Below are 14386 nucleotides of genomic sequence, written 5' to 3'. Positions count from 1 at the left end.
CTGATATGGATTAACCCACGGTAGCTCTAATTAAAATTAAACTGCAAGCTCTGAGGGTGAAACGCAATTATAACATAATTGAAGGAGCGATTCCTCACAAACACAACGTGATGCTGCATCTGGCTGCAAGGGTGTCTGGGAAACCAATTGACATATCACGGCCAAGGCCACAAAGCCAAGGCCACAAAGGGGGGTTATTTTTCTGTGAATGATGGGATATAAAATGACAAAAAGACGGATGTGTACAGGCGACTATTTAATCTTCCAGAAAGACAAAGAAGGGCACTCGCAAATCAGAGACATCATACTGGTCAATTTGGGCAACTTCATTGGCATCCCTTGGTTTAGTCCATGCATTTAACTGTCTGATGTTACCTGAATGATTTAAAGCACTTTAGATGTCAACAAAATAATATTTGTCTCAACTCATCTACATTTTGATTGTGCATTTACATATACTTTCAAAAATAGCTCAGCATGCTCCACTGGTTTTAAATTGTTGAAGATTCATAAGCCTTTGGAGACGGATGTGTTTACATACAGATTAGTTGGAGAGGTTAGTCCCGTTAACCTGATTAATTGTTCATTTGAATTATTTATTACTGACTGACTCATTTAAGCTCCCTTAATAAAAGCTGCAGTCCGTAGCTTTTTTGGGGTTAAAAATTATACAAAATACATATTTTTAGAAAATTCATAACCAGCCAGTGTTCAAAACTATCTGCTTGCCTTATACTGGTGTTATCTGCTTGGTACTGGTGGATCTTCGCGGAAGATTCGAGCATGTCTTTGAGTCATTGCGTCACATCTGTACACATAAAGAAGAGTCTCGGCTAGTAGGCTACATTGAGTCATTACATCACATCTGTACACATAAAGAAGGAGTCTTGGCTTGTAGGCTATATTGAGTTATTACGCCACATCTGTATACATAAAGAAGAGTCTCGGCTAGTAGGCTATATTGGGTCATTACGTCACATCTGTACACATGAAGAAGAGTCTCGGCTAGTAGGCTATATTGAGTCATTACGTCACATCTGTACACATAAAGAAGAGTCTCGGCTAGTAGACTATATTGAGTCATTACGTCACATCTGTACACATTAAGAAGAGTCTCGGCTAGTAGGCTATATTGAGTCATTACGTCACATCTGTAGACATAAAGAGTCTCAGCTAGTAGGCTACATTGAGTCATTACGTCACATCTGTACACATAAAGAAGAATCTCAGCTAGTAAGCTATATTGAGTCATTACGTCACATCTGTACACATAAAGAAGGAGTCTCGGCTAGTAGGCTATATTGAGTCATTACGTCACATCTGTAGACATAAAGAAGGAGTCTCGGCTAGTAGGCTATATTGAGTCATTAGGTCACATCTGTAGACATAAAGAAGAGTCTCGGCTAGGCTATATTGAGTCATTACGTCACATCTGTAGACATAAAGAGTCTCAGCTAGTAGGCTATATTGAGTCATTACGTCACATCTGTACACATAAAGAAGAGTCTCGGCTAGTAGACTATATTGAGTCATTACGTCATATCTGTACACATAAAGAAGAGTCTCGGCTAGTAGGCTATATTGAGTCATTACGTCACATCTGTAGACATAAAGAGTCTCGGCTATTGTAGACTATATTGAGTCACTACGTCACATCTGTACACATAGAGAAGAGTCTCTGCTAGTAGGCTATATTGAGTCACTACGTCACATCTGTACACATAAAGAAGAGTCTCGGCTAGTAGGCTATATTGAGTCACTACGTCACATCTGTACACATAAAGAAGAGTCTCTGCTAGTAGGCTATACTGAGTCATAACGTCACATCTGTACACATAAAGAAGGAATCTTGGCTAGTAGTCTATATTGGTTGTGAGGATGTTGGAGGTGGAGATTTATTGCCTTTTTTCACAGCACTTGATATAATTAAACTTATCAATTTGATGGCAGATCCAGAAAGGTTCAAACGACAATCACCAGTGACAACAGATTCACCCGGTGTAAAATGCAAAACACTTTGTTCGGACTTCGGAGTGGCAAAGGAGACTGCAACCGGATGATTAAATCTAAAGATACGAAAGTCTCCAGAGATCTCAAACTCATTACTCATTAGGTTCCTCCAAGTCCAAAACTATGCAGATGAGTTTGATGCATTCCCAAAATTTTGATAAAAAAACGAAGGCATATTTCATTCCTGGATATCCTTTAATATTAATGTTTTATCTTTGAAATATGGATTTTAATTGAAATTTTGGCTTTTTTGCCCACAATGCTCAAGTGCCTATCTGAGTAGCTAATTTTGTGATTATTAGACAATAAACGGTCTGTCTTTTGTTTCTACCTTCAGACCCTGAAAGACCCAACCCTTGCGGCGAGGAAAGACTTCCAGCGGGAGGCCGAGCTGCTGACCAACCTTCAGCACGACCACATCGTAAAGTTCTACGGCGTGTGTGTGGACGGTGACCCGCTTATCATGGTCTTTGAGTACATGAAACACGGAGACCTCAACAAGTTCCTCAGGTGTGTGGATGAAATCAACAGACTACACACACATTATGTCATGATGCAGTATTTGTTATGCTTTGCTTGTAAAACGATCTCAAATAGAAAAGGAATCAGTTATTATTGATTGAGGTCACAGATCATTGTTGAACATAATTATACACCCACTGAATTCCAATGTCATGCTCCGGGAATTTCAGTCTTTTGATCCAAATCATCCTTAGGAGTTGCAGTGGGCCAGGACTATGACACAATGGCAAATTATTTTAAAAACTTTTTTTTTTTTATGAAATATTTTAAATAAAGACAAAATATAACACTTCACTGTGATATTGTATGGGTAATTGATGCAAAAGTACAGTTGTGGTCATAATTATTGGCACCCCTTGTAAATATGATCAAAGATGGCTGTAAATTATGCGTTGTTTATCCTTTTGATCTTTCAATCAAAAGGATAAACAAAACATCACATAATGTGGGAAAATCACATTATAAAATAAATGTTTTTCTCCAAAACACTTTGGCAACAATTATTGGCACCCCTAGATTTTTTTTTATTTTTTTTATGAGTAAGATATCTCTGAAGTATATTTTCATGAATATTTAGATTTGTTTTATCACATCAAGGTGACTAAACATGCAATTTTCTAGCTATGACTTGTTTGTTTCACAGGAGTATAAATATGAGGAAACACAAAGCCAAATTTCCTTTAATCATCCATCACAATGAGTAAAACCAAAGAACATCGTTCTGATGTGCAGCAAAAGATTGTTGAGCTTCACAAAATAGAAAGTGGCTGTAAAAAAATAGCTAAAGCATTGAAAATCCCCATTTCCATCATCATGGTAATAATTAAGAAGTTCCACTCAACTGAAGATGTTATGAATCTGCCAGGAAGAGGATGAGTCTCTATATGTTCTTAATGCACAGTGAGGAGGAGAGTTTGAGTGGCCAAAGACTCTCCAAAGTTTCCCAGATGGAGAATTGCAGAGATTAGTTGAGCCTTGTGGTAAAAAAATAAAAATAAAAAAAAAAATAATAAAAAAAATGTATAGCAATAGGTAATATTTTAGTTTAAATGAGAGTTCAGATGACAAAATGGTTTTCTTAAAAAGTGCCTAACAATGTAAAATTTGGGATGTCAGTAGGGCCCAACTGACTGTGACTGATAGGTTACTTACAACCTTCCACAAAGGTATTGAACAAGGTGGATATAAGGTGTGTACATGGTTTCTGACAGGGCTCTGTCGCAAGAGCAGAAATTGCTTTCTTTTTCCAGCTAGCAGGATTATAGGGGATAACAGGTTTCGTCAAAACTGCTTTATACGTAATGACACTATAGGCGATAGATTCATGAAAGTGCAGAAAAAAATTGACAGGGTTGCAAATTGCATGTTTTCGATTCCTTTGAAAAGGAAAGTACTCTGTTGATATAATTGCTGTGCCTTTAATAGCCGCTTTAGTTTATTTTAATTTATTTTAATTTTCCATTGATTTGTTTTCTTCTGCATTCATAAATGTAACTTTAATTCTTATATAATGCACTACAGAATTCGTTTACTTTTCAAAAGGGATAGTTCACCAAAAAATAACCATTCTGTCATCATTTACAAACATAAATCTCTTTCTTCTGCTGAACACAAAGAAAGATATTTTAGAAAAACGTTGACCCCATGGGCCCCATGGACTTAAGTGTCTTGTAAGCATCCAAATAGCTTTTGGGTCCAAAGTGACAGAACTAAAATCAGTTGGCTCATTCTTTCTGTTTTATACTTCCAGAGCTCATGGTCCAGATGCAATGATCCTGGTTGACGGACAGCCACTGCAGACTAATGGTGAACTGGGTTTGTCTCAGATGCTGCACATAGCCACTCAGATCGCATCAGGGATGGTCTACCTGGCATCTCAGCACTTTGTGCACCGTGACCTGGCGACACGCAACTGCCTGGTGGGCAACGGGCTACTCGTGAAAATTGGAGATTTCGGAATGTCAAGAGACATCTACAGCACTGACTACTATCGGGTAAGAGCGGTTTTGTATTCATAAATGCTTGAGCAAAATAAATGTTTGTCAAAAATTAGGGATGCACCGATATCAAAATTTTGGCCGATACCGATAACCGATAATTTTTTCTATTTGAAAGCCGATAACCGATATATCGGCCGATAAACTTATATCCAAATTTTTATCTAATTTTGAGAGCCTGATTACAAATACAAAAGTCTCATAATTAAATCCATGTCCCAAGCGCACAATTATAATGATGTTCTCATTATAGTGTTGTATAGCCGATATGACAGATTTGCGCTGCACATGTTGGACCGAACCATATTTTATTTTTATTTTTTTTGAAGAGATTTCAATCATATTTCAAGAAATTCAAAAACATAAACAGTGCTACACAAGTGTCTCAGCTGAAGGGAATAATACACTATTTATCGGCTTTAATATATCGGCCACATTTTCTTATAGGCCGATAACGATAACATCAAAAATGAACATATATCGGCCGATACCGATATGCTGGCTGATATATCGTGCATCCCTATCAAAAATTGTAAGTCGGTGGAAAAAACATTTATATACGATCTTGAATTATTCGGCTCCGAGAGAGTCTGAACCTGTATCTAGCTCGTTGATATAGTCATCAAATATCCACAAAACTCAAATTAACTCTTTGTCAATTGTGGCGTATGATGGACCCATAATTGGATGCGTAATTACTCATTTTGAATGACTTGAAAGCTGCTTTTATTTTAAAAGACCTTAGTCAAATTGTTTATTTACAGTCATTAGATTAGTCATACTGAGTGTTAATTAAGAACAAGGTTAAACAAATCCCTATATTTGGTATTTGGTATTAAAGATACTATCATGAATACAAACAAACCCCATTAAACTTCTAAATCATAGACAGAACTCTGAATACAAGCCTTGATGAAATGTTACCATTTATTTGGTATTTTAAAAATACTTTTCAGATGTAAAAAGCACAAATATCATGTTTTCCAAGTATAATTCTGTAGATTTACATTCATAGTTTGTGGATTCACAACCATATATATGCGTATATTTTTAAAGTGATACAGTACTTCACCAAAAATGTTAATTCTGTGATCATTTACTCACCTGTCAATCCAAATTCATATGCCTTTTATATATTCTTGCATGAAACTGAGATATTTAGAAACATGTGCAAGCTGCTGTCTGTGTTATGAAAGTGAATGGGCACCATGCAAAATAGTTTAGGAAAAATAGCAGCTTGGACACTCTGCTAGATATTGAAACCACACAAGGGTGAGTAAATGATTACAGAAATTTGAATTTTTGGATGGACTATTTCTTAAAATTTCAAGTATGAATTCAGACAATTCTGACTCATTCGAGCTGGTTGGCTCAATTACATGCTCCGCACCCATTTGTGCTTCCACAGAAGATCCTCAATCAAAATCTTGTCTTTGTCTGACACAGACATGGGCCTCTCTGTAGATTTGGTCTAGATGACAGAGGGCTCAATTTGCAAGATGAGGGCCCTAAATGAATTAAAATGTATGTCTTCACTTAGTGCTCAACAAGAGGATGAATGAGGTGACGCGGAATTTACAGAGCTCCTCTATCAATCGACTAGATTAAGTTGATTTGAACGTGATTGTTCATCTCGCTGCTTTGAATGTGAATCCCATTTTTAGGGCATTGAAGTGAAATCTGCATTCGTACTTGTTCTATCAGTGGCCTTTTTGTGCGAAACCTCCTTTAAGGGTTTCAATTTATTTAATTATTTTTTTTGCTATAATAATAATATAGTATTATTAATATAAACTTATTATTTTTGCAAAAATTAATTGCGATTAATCGCATCCACAATAAAAGTCTGTGTTTACATAATATATTTGTGTGTGCTGTATATAATTATTTTGTATATATAAATACAAGCATGCATGTATATATTTAAGAAAATATGTTATTCATTTATAAAATATTTATATTTATATAATTTAGATTATGTAATTATATATATATATATATATATATGTATATATATATACAGAATTTAAGCGCAAATAATTTTTAAATATATACATGCATGCATAGGTATTTATATATACAAAATAATTATATACAGCACACACAAATATATTATGTAAACACAGACTTTTATTTTGGATGCGATTAATCACAATTAATTTTTGCACAGCCCTAATATATATATATATATATATATATATATATATACAGTGTATATATACAGTGTATATATATATATTAGTGCTGTCAAACGGTTAAAATATTTAATCGCAATTAATCGCATTAACTCACGATTAATCACGCATTTTTATCTATTCTAAATGACTCTTTTTCATGCTTAAAACAATGTTTAACCTTGCTTACCTCGAGGTGGACAATGTGAAAGTGACCAGAAGCAAGACATTTCTTTGAACACACTGAAAGAAAAAAAGAAACCCGATGACCGATAAGCAGAAGCTACTTTTGCCTCAAAAGTAACATATTTCGAAATGCAGGTCCTTCAGTAGTCACGGGCTGTTGCTGTTCCCATAGAATCAGTCCTAATTGAAATGGAGGAAATATGTTACATTAACAGTAAATGTCAAATACACCATTGCATCTCATCTCACTTAATGTATTCTGTGGCTTATTTTATTTTAATGGCACTGTGAAATGGCTGATTGCACTCTGCAGCAATTTACTGTTCCTAACAAACAGGAAGTGACCCAAACCATGACTGTTTTGTAAGAGCAAACCTTAAAGCCTATGCGTCTGCGAGGCAGTTGGCATTGATGCCTTAAGATAACCAGCATGCGATCTATGTAATTTAATTCAATACAGAATACTATTGATGAACAAATAAAATGGGTTATTCTGTCCACTGTTTGTGTATAATGTATTTTAAGGATTATAGTTAAGCTCTATCTGATTCCTTTGAGCCAAATCTGCCATGCATAATTCTGTTTATGCGCCATTGTGTAGAGCATTTCAAATCAGACACTTTGATGTGATTTAGCATGTAGCCTTAGAAGTTAGCTATCTATGCAGGAAGCATATCATTAGGTTTCAGAAAACAAAGCCTTTATCACTATTCAGAGTTGAGTATCCTTGATTTCCACAAATTGTTATAGTATAAAGTATCTGAAAATGTCTCTTTTAGTAGCTCCTAACCGTAATATGGCACATACGCCTGTCATCTCAGAGCAGATATAAACCAAAATGGCATCCAACAGCCGTGACATTCTGACGTGTTCATTCTCCAGAAAGAACCTCTACAAGGTGGTCTCCTGGGATTGAACGCAGTCAGTTAGCCTAGAGTCAGTATTCATCAACAGCTTGGCTTCCTCATCCATGTAATGATTGTGCCGGATAATCTCACTTGCAGAAGGAAAAGAAGCTAGGGTCGATTTCAAGTTGCTCAGGTTTTCTTTGTCAGTGTAAATTTGTGCTGAGGGCCATGATGTAGGAACCAAACGCCTCAACTTCCTGCCGGCAAGACCTGGCAAAGCAAAGCTGAGTTACCTTGCTTCAAACCCGCCCATGTGCTAGGCAGTTCTATAATGTGGATGAAGGACTTATTGCGGTTGATATTCCATTAACTGATTGGTAACCGAGTTAAAGGGGACATATCATGCTTTTAAATCATTCCTTTTTACATATAAATCATACATTTGTGGCCTATATAAAGGGGAACTGCAATGCTTGGGTCTGAAATGTCCCCTTTAATAGTCACAGAACAGAAACCCTTGACTCTTACTTTTTCCATCTGTTAATGCACATTTTTTTGGTACATTGTTCATCTCTTCTGAAACTAGCTAAGCAACACACAAAAAAAAAAAAAAACGTTGGAAATTCCAACCGCATGTCTATTTCCGCAACGCTCTTTAACTCATTTAATGACATCATCTCTCGTCAGCTGTTCATTGAAACAAACATGCTATTGATTTTAATATGCATTAATTACCGCTATGTGATTCCCATCCTCCTCGTCTATGATTCTTCCCCCCTCCAGTCGCTAATTGTGTTGCCTTTCATCAGTGCCCTTTCAGATTGCGTTGGCATTTTTGTCACCACCCTGCCAGTTCTCATTCCGATCTCAACGAAGCCCCGCAGACTGATTTACATGCGTCTGCAGTGTCGTCGTTCCACCTCAGATGAGATGGGGGGAGCTATTCAGATGAATGGAAGTTCAATTAATACAATCGATTCAATTTCCCAAACACTCAAGCACAAATAGTTTCACTAAACAAAGACACTAAATATGTATGTGTTTGGACTAGCATTCTGCATACTGTAGTCTATTTAGTGCACTTTTCTCTACATTGCAGTATAAAACAGAGCAAACTGAATCTCAATTACATTACACCTTCACATTTCCAGTGTGATGTCTTTTACTTATCAATTATGAATTCATGCAATTTAGCATACTGTTTCACTTACTTTTTTAAAGAAAAATTAAGTGGAACCTTGTTTCCACCACCGAATAAAAAAAATAAAGGTGTAATAGTATAAAAATAATTATATGCTAGTATGGTATTCTGTATTTAAAGCAGAACTCCGGCGCAAAATGAACCTTTGGTCTAATGAAACATTGATATCTACACTCTCAGAAAAAATGGTACAAAAGCTGTCACTGGGGCTGTACCTTTTTAAAAAGGTACAGTTTTGTACCTAAAGGGTGCATGTTGGTACCTTAATGGTACATATTAGCACCAAAAATGTACATATTAACACTTAAAATGTACATAGTAACACTTAAAATGTACATATTAGCACCTAGAATGTACATATTAACACCTATGTACATATTAGCACCTAAAATGTACATATTATACATATTAGCACCTAACATGTACATATTAACACCTAAAATGTACATATTAGCACCTAAAATGTGTACATATTGTACATATTGGCACCTGAAATGTACATATAACCTAAAATGTACATATTGTACATGTTAGCACCTTAAATGTACATATTAGCACCTAAAATGTACATATTAGGACCTAAAATGGACAAAAGTTTACCTTTTGAAAAGGTACAGCCCCAGTGACAGCTTTTCCTTTTCTTCTGAGAGTGTTAGTCAACCGTTCTCTGAGATTTGCTTTCATGATAAAAGAATGTAAAGAGTTTTATCTCTAAAAACTGTTTAGCGCATAATGCTAGTAATGGGGGCATTTGATAAGTATAAATTGCTAGTTAATACCACTAACAAGGCTCAAAATAGCCCCACACTAACACAGTAACATAATTTGGGTCCCTACATGCAAAAACGAAGCATTGTGATCTTTGTAAGTGTATTGATCGTTTAATAAGAAGATATTTTATAAAGACAGTCCATTTCATGTTTACAGACAGAAGACATTTTTGGAAAACAGTCTTGACTAGTCAAACCTGACATGACAGTTTTAAAAAATATGTAAAAAAAAAAAAAAAAAAAAAGTTTACAAAAGTTACCTATTGCAGCTTTAAGCAGTTAGCGGTATGCTAAGCTAATAGACTAAGCTCTCAGCTTTTTAATCAAAGGCTTATTGAAAACAAAAATAAAATAAATCTTTCATTTGACCCTTTTTAGCTTGTGACTTGTGTTTTCATAAGCTATTTTCTATATAATTTCTAATGAGGCTGTGGGGGAAAAGACCTGGCATGGCAGCAGAAAGTCGTCAGCATTGCGGCTAACACGGTTAGCGGCATATTTGACTGTTTCAAGCTCTTTAAACATTGTTCTGTCTCTCTCTCCTCTATCTATGTCCATGATGGTGATCATACCTTCATTACCTTCATCCCTGGCTGACTTTTCCTGGCAAGGATGTTGTACGCTAACGCATAAGTGGGCTGAGTTAGCCAGGCGAGCAGCTCAGTATGGCCATAGGGAGCAGTTCCTGCCCACGCATGGGGAGCGTTAGCAGCGGCCCAGTAGTACCCTGAACTCCATCTCACGGAACAAGAGGAGTGTTGTTTGACCGCAGCAGGACTGGCATATTGCTTACACCTCCTAAAGGGCAGAGGCGGGAGGGAAAGAGCGAGCCAGCGAGGGGAGGGATATTTGCCACACATCACTGGAGCCTGTGGGACAGCTTCCTCCTCTGTGAGGAACTGGCTGCGAATGAGAATCACAGAAGCGTAGCTGATTAACATACACAGCCTTCTACTGCCTTATCGTTCCCTACATTAAAGACATTACACAGGAAAAAAAAAACCTCCCAGACTTTAATTATAGTACATCTCATTGCCTCTATAGTTTCCTAATCAGAAAGACGTTCATATTTTTGCACTCATTATTCTGAGTCATTTGCCGTTTGCAAATTGAAATGAGTTGTGAGCTACGCGGATGTGCAAGCTAAGATTTTTTGTTGATTATTGATAAACAGCGATTTATTCATCGTCAAGCATCGAAAACTGTGACGTTTTCCTAATTCTTAAATTGTCGTTGTTGTGCTCAGAGCTTAGAGACACTTCCTGTTGCCAAGGATACACTCTTGACAAAGCAATGTGGGATGAGAGCCAAAGAACATTTTACCATACTCTCATTTATAGTTGTTTTTCTTCTGATTATTTTTAACACACAACTATTTTGCACCTAAATGCATTTATGATAAAAAATAAAAGCACATTAAGTGTTTTACAAAGAAATAAAATAGGCAGTTGTGGATACAGTGCGCCGTAGACTGCTTTGTATTCCTGCACACAGTCAATAGCCTGACCCCCATGTGAGCAAACCACTAATGAGCCTTGTAATTAATACGCAGTCGCCACTTACGAGTTGAAAGCCGCAATAACCACGCAACTGCCATTGAAACCTCACTCTCAGTTGTCCTGGCATGGCTGTAATTAACACAAGCAACAGACACGAAGAGGAAATAGATTCTAAACCAATCCAGTCCGGTGCCGGGCCCAGGGCAGAGATGATTAATGTCTTGTTGTTTTAATCGATTAATATCTCGCTTAACATTTGGAAGGCCTGGAGGGAGACTTTATTTATGGCCTTTGATGATTTGGAGCTGTCAAAAACCCTTAATGTATACATTTGTTTTCCCTTCCTCCAGGTTTCTCAGTTTTCCATGTCAAAGCTCTATTGTACGTAGGGGTGGAAGATGTACCGATAGACACGAATTAACTGGTAGAAATTTATCAACCAATGCACCCATGCTGCGTGCTAAAGCATTGAAGCACAAGCTAAGCTGCGAAAAAGAAACTCATTTTAGTATAGACCATTTTGCAAGATGTAAACAACACTGGTCCAGAAACACTTCCTGTTTCAGTTTGTAACTTGTTTCAGTTTTTATTTCACAAGAAAACATCTTAAAGATGTTTGTTTAACTTTTTGATTCAGTTTTATGTCCTGCTGGTTGTATTTTATCCCAGATTTTATGTAGTTTAAAAAAAACTGAAACAAGAAGTGCTTCTGGACCAGTGTTGTTTACATACTCATACAGCACGAATACTAGACCGAGTTCTTTTTGCCGCCTTATTGGGTTTATAATGATCAAAAACACACTTATGTGTCAAAATGGCCAGTGAATATTCTCATAAACACAATTATTTATGTCTAAAAGGAGAACTCCGGCGCAAAATTAACCTCTAATAAAACATACGTACCTAGTCATTCGTTCCCTGAGATTTGTTTTCGTGATAATCAAATGTAAAGAGTTTTATCTCTAAAAACTGTTTAGCGTATAACGCTAGTATATGGGGCATAGAATAAGTAAAAAGAAATCGCTAGCTAATACACAGGAAAGAACGAGGGTCAAAATAGCTCCACACTAATGCAGTAACATAATGAGAGTCCATTCATGCAAAACGAAGCATTGAGATCCTGGTAAGTGTACAGACCGTTTAATAAGATACTTTATAAAGACAGTTCACTTCGTGTCTCCATTCTCATAGATTTGAAACGTTATTGAAATGACGTCCCAGACAGCAAACTGACATTGAATCAACGTGGAAACGTGACATCGAAACAACGTTGATCTGACATTGTTTTGCTCATCGAATTAACGTTGAACCAACGTCAGCTCGTCATTCTTTCAAAACTAACGGAAAATCAACTTGAAATCAACGTTGTTTCAAACCAATTTTCGATTTTTATTTAGCTTTGAAGAATGCCGCGTCTGACGTTGGTTCAACGTTAATTCGATGAGCAAAATCAACGTTGTTTCAATGTCATGAGAGGCGTCGTTTCCACGTTGATTCAATGTCAGTTTGCTGTCTGGGGTTATAGTTGCCGTTCTTGGTGATGTACTTAATGAAGTTACAAAATACTATGAAAAATTATGTAAGTCATGAAACGTGAATGTAAAAATCTCAAAATGCATCTACAAGACTTTTAATCATTTCTTCCCTATAGAACTCTGTATTTTAACATAAAGTGTTGTTAATCTTTAGTAATACGAGTTTGTGAAGTTCACTAGTCTCTGACTGTTTTTGATAATCAGGATATGGTGCTCCAACAGGTGGGTGGACACACCATGCTACCCATTCGCTGGATGCCACCTGAAAGCATCATGTACAGGAAGTTCACGACAGAGAGCGATGTTTGGAGCTTCGGCGTCATCCTCTGGGAAATCTTCACCTACGGCAAGCAGCCATGGTTTCAGCTGGCAAATAATGAGGTATGTTCATTTTGTCGGATCCCATAAGAAAAATCTCTCTGACAGAAACAAGTCTTCTTTTTAGATGTTTGCTAGCCCTCTGGCTAGCTTTGGTCACGCGTTATTAGTTAACTGTATGACTGGCGTAGAGGTGAAAGCAAGGTGCCCAGATGAAATGATAATAAAAAGCTTAATGGAGACAGAAAGTCTATACTGGATGAAAAAAAATGGTACTGGAGTGTGAAAATAATTTAGCATTATGAGACACATTCAGTTTTGAGACAGGTTGACTAAGGAGCGAAATTAAACAACATAATCACTGGCGGTTGTCATGAGGCTTTTGACAGGTATAGACTTGTAACTCAAGCTCGAGTTTTTCCTATAAAATGAACAGGGAGTACACATGTTGAAATGTCATGTTGGATTTTTTTGTCTCACACATATTCGCTTGTGTGTCGAGTTAATGAGGAACATTGCCACTTAATTTTCGGCTATTGTTGTTCTCCATGTAACGTTTCACAACTAAGGTTTGGATGAACTCCAAACAGCCACACACACATAGAGATGCTGCTCCCAAATTATTCCATTGTGTCTGAATAGCAAAGATTATTATTTACCTTTTCACATAAATCGCATAATTACCACTATTGAACTAAATATTGTTATGGTTAGACAAGCCTTGTAATGTTGTTTTCAGTACTGATACTAAACTGGGTTTTATGCATTCATAGCAAAAATGGTGCAAACAAATATCCACTTATGTTTACTGGGATTCTCTGTACAATAAAAAAGAAGATAGACTATGAGTGAATGTAGATTGTTTAAGAGATGAATCTCTTGAAATCTAATAATTCATCTAGGCCATATTTCTCCCCCATAAATAAAAAGAAAATTGTTTTAAATAAGTTGTTTTACACATTAAAATTAAGCCAATATATGTGTACACATTTTAACATGCAACACAATTTATTTATAAATATAATCAGCCACGACTTGAACAAATACAAAGAGTCTTAAGCAGAGCAAGTGTTAATGTTTTTCTCTGCTGACCAAACACAGCTGGATGTGCTGAAAATACTTCATTCCCCACTTCAGATTCCCAAGCTGTGAAAAGTGAAAAAGCGACAGCGATTCTCTTGAAGCTTCTATTCGCAGCTGGTTTGAGCACTACTTCACACTGAGATTATCAATATCAACTCAGCGAACCATAATCTATAGGTGCTGTGCGATTTATGCAAGAAAGATGTGTGTTTGTATTATGCACTGAAGGGGCTTGAATGCTAA

At 36.5% G+C, this 14386-nt stretch overlaps 1 protein-coding gene across 4 annotated transcripts in view; it reads left to right on the top strand.

The window, feature by feature from the left end:
• ntrk3a (neurotrophic tyrosine kinase, receptor, type 3a) overlaps positions 1-14386 on the top strand; it is a 219439-nt gene that overhangs the window by 194085 nt on the left and 10968 nt on the right. For 2 of the 4 annotated variants that reach the window (XM_039647923.2, XM_089127992.1), the window contains exons 14-16: positions 2348-2520; positions 4283-4526; positions 12965-13123. In XM_039647923.2, the coding sequence (XP_039503857.2) occupies positions 2348-2520; positions 4283-4526; positions 12965-13123 (576 nt within the window). Of the gene's footprint in view, positions 1-2347; positions 2521-4282; positions 4527-12946; positions 13124-14386 lie in introns of all 4 variants that reach the window. The other 2 variants (XM_039647921.2, XM_089127991.1) reach the window with 1 other exon arrangement.

This window comes from Pimephales promelas, chromosome 25 (genome assembly GCF_988280905.1).
Source record: "Pimephales promelas chromosome 25, fPimPro1.hap1.1, whole genome shotgun sequence".
Classification (NCBI taxonomy): Eukaryota; Metazoa; Chordata; class Actinopteri; order Cypriniformes; family Leuciscidae; genus Pimephales; species Pimephales promelas.
The sequence above is the reverse complement of the archived record's forward strand: the minus strand, read 5'-3'. Positions and strand labels throughout refer to the sequence as shown.